The sequence below is a fragment of the Branchiostoma belcheri genome, unplaced genomic scaffold (genome assembly GCF_001625305.1).
Source record: "Branchiostoma belcheri isolate BF01 breed outbred unplaced genomic scaffold, Haploidv18h27 scaffold1221, whole genome shotgun sequence".
In the NCBI taxonomy this organism is placed as follows: domain Eukaryota; kingdom Metazoa; phylum Chordata; class Leptocardii; order Amphioxiformes; family Branchiostomatidae; genus Branchiostoma; species Branchiostoma belcheri.
Window position 1 is genome coordinate 1,764 of NW_017802627.1, and position 2,747 is coordinate 4,510.

The window sequence follows — 2,747 nt, forward strand, 5'->3', positions numbered from 1 at the left end:
AGACATACATACATAAGGAACATACAAGGGTACTATACTAGGCTAATACATAGTGTTCTAGTCACTGAGCTAATACAGACAGGTCAACTTCTTCTCGCTTTTTTGTACAGTGAAAAATGTGGGAGCAGATCATGTTTGTGATACAGGGTTTGTCTAGACGCATCAAAAATATAAATTTATCATTTGCGCTTAGGTGTTCAAAGTATGGGAACTTCTCTTTGATATAATTAAAAAGGACAGATCTTTCATTAGAATATAAAGTACAGTCTAAAATAAAGTGTTGTTCATCTTCTATTCTATTCATGTTACAGTATTGACAGAGTCTGTTCTGGAGAGGAATGCGGTTGTGCCGTCCCGTTTCTATGAGTAATTTGTGGCAACTTATTCGGAGTCTTGTTGCAGCTATCCTGTGTTGTATGTTGTTAGCCGATAGGTACTCTTCTTCTTTATATATAGTTTTAAACAAACGGTACGTTCGTAACTTGTTACTAGAAGATGTACCTCTGTTATGGTCATTGTGGATTTCAGTGATAAATGTTTGGGTGTAAATATCTTTCAATCGTTGGCTGATGGAGTTAATTATTGGTGATAGGTTTGTGCTAAGAGATATATCAGGTCGCCATACGTAAGCAAAACCGCATTCCTCCAAAGTTTTACGAATACCGGACGCCCAGCATTTATTGCCGCTAGTCTCTAGTTGTAGTTGACATGAGAGGGCGTCCGCTTGCAGACTGTCAGCTGGCACGTTTTGGCGTATACGAATGAAATACTTAATGGCATTTAGGGAGGCCTCCAGGTGCATTGGGTACCTCCCTAGTTCCGCCCTTGATGCAAGGTTACAGGCTGATCTAGGAACGTTCAGAGACTGTTTACAAAATTTAAGGTGGACGGATTCAATGGGGCAGAATCTAGGGCTTTTGGCTGAGCCCCAAATTTCTGAGCCGTAAAGTAAAACAGGTTTTACACATGCGTCGAAAAGTTTGTTTTTAACTGATAGTGAGGCGTTGGCTTGATCCAGTGACTGTTTAATTCCGAATAAAGCTTTCAAACCCTTGCAACTCAAGTACTTATTATTTGCTTTAAACGTGCCGGCTGAGTTCACAATAATACCGAGATAAGTATATGACGATACAATTTCAACTACATGATTGTCGAATAAAAACGAGCAATTTTTGGGTAAGCGGCCACCCTTTGTAAATACAATAATTTTAGTTTTTCTAAGATTAACATTTAATTTCCAAAGTGTACAGTAATTTTCCAAATTGTTCAAAGAATATTGTAACCCCTGTTTGGACTCGGAAAAAATTACCAAGTCATCAGCATATAGTAGGCAGGGAACCCTTTTGTTGTGCATAACAGGGGGATAATCAGATACCTCGCTGTTACCTTTATCGCTTTTGATTGGATGTTAAGTTAAACTTATTCTGGTGTCTGATAAGCCTATATGGACTACGTGAATTTGTCACAAGGCTCACTGATAAATCAAACATTAATTCATTAATTCATTCATTCTTTCCTTCATAGATAGCATAAAAAGAAGCATAAAAAGGTTTGTTTTTCACCCCCAGGGGAGCCTGAGGTGAAGTACGTGGCCAACATGCACGGGAACGAGGTGACCGGTCGGGAGATGTTACTCCTCTTCATGCAGTATCTCTGTAACAGGTAAATATTCAGCCTGAATCACATCATCTCCCACTGTCATAACCTTGTTGGATCTTGTGGACATACACTTCTAACTCATGAGAACCATGAGGTTTTACTCCTCTTCACGCAATATCTCTGTAATAGGTAAACGGTAACACCTGACGGGAAGCAAAATAAATCAAGCGCAACTGGATAAATTTTCTGAGGAGTCAGACCTTTCAGATAGCATCCACTACGAGTATCTATCAGCAGTGACTAAGAATCTGAAGACAAGTGCAACGTTGGTCTATATATACCGAGAAATGAGTATCAGTTACTTCAGATTGAGTGTTCGTTGCTAGTAAGTATGAAAGAGATGCTGATTTTTCTTGATTAAACTTATAACCCTAACATTCCGACAGCTATAACAGCGTCAGGCGGGTGAAGCGACTGATAAAAACCACCAGGATCCACATCCTCGCCTCCATGAACCCTGACGGATACGAAATCGCAGCACGGCGGGTAAGAGTCTGGCACAAAGTTTACACACTCGCTCATGGATGACATTTTCTTCTCATCACCTGAGTGGAATAGGAGATATTGTTTTGTGTGTGCGCGCTCTTGCACCGTTGTAAATCATTTACGAAAACCCCAACACTTTCTACAGATCTGTGAATTTCAAGGCCACAAAAACCTCAAAATACTTCTCGGAAGTCTAAAATGTCTGACTTCTTGCTTTGCCTAGTGCATGTATTAGCCTTTGATAACCCTTTCGCCATTTCTGTAAACCACAGACATTGAATGGTACTGCCCATTTTGTCATGTCTGTTAGGGCCCGGATAACAGCTGGATGAGTGGCCGGGAGAACGTCCAGGGCATTGACCTCAACAGAAACTTCCCAGCGCTCAACACCATCGCCTACCGCAGTGACCAACATGGCGGTCCGACTCACCACATTCCTATTCCAGACAGTTACTGGAAAGGGGTATGCGTTCTTTCTTTTTCTTTTTCTTTCTCCTTTATCCCTTCCTGCATCTTTCCTGTCCAATCTCTCAACTATCTTTTTTCTGTTCATCGTTTCATCAGATTGGTAAACCAAATTGGATAAACCAGTTTCGTTCTTT

General features: G+C 40.7%; 1 protein-coding gene across 1 annotated transcript in view; it reads left to right on the forward strand.

Moving 5' to 3' along the window:
- LOC109463151 (carboxypeptidase N catalytic chain-like) overlaps positions 1 to 2,713 on the forward strand; it is a gene marked incomplete at both ends in the record, with an annotated part of 4,269 nt that extends 1,556 nt beyond the window's left edge. Inside the window, 3 exons of the mRNA XM_019759868.1 lie at positions 1,569 to 1,662; positions 2,046 to 2,145; positions 2,456 to 2,713. Coding sequence (XP_019615427.1) covers positions 1,569 to 1,662; positions 2,046 to 2,145; positions 2,456 to 2,713 — 452 coding nt within the window. The remainder of the gene's footprint in view (positions 1 to 1,568; positions 1,663 to 2,045; positions 2,146 to 2,455) is intronic.
- Positions 2,714 to 2,747: the final 34 nt, after the last annotated feature.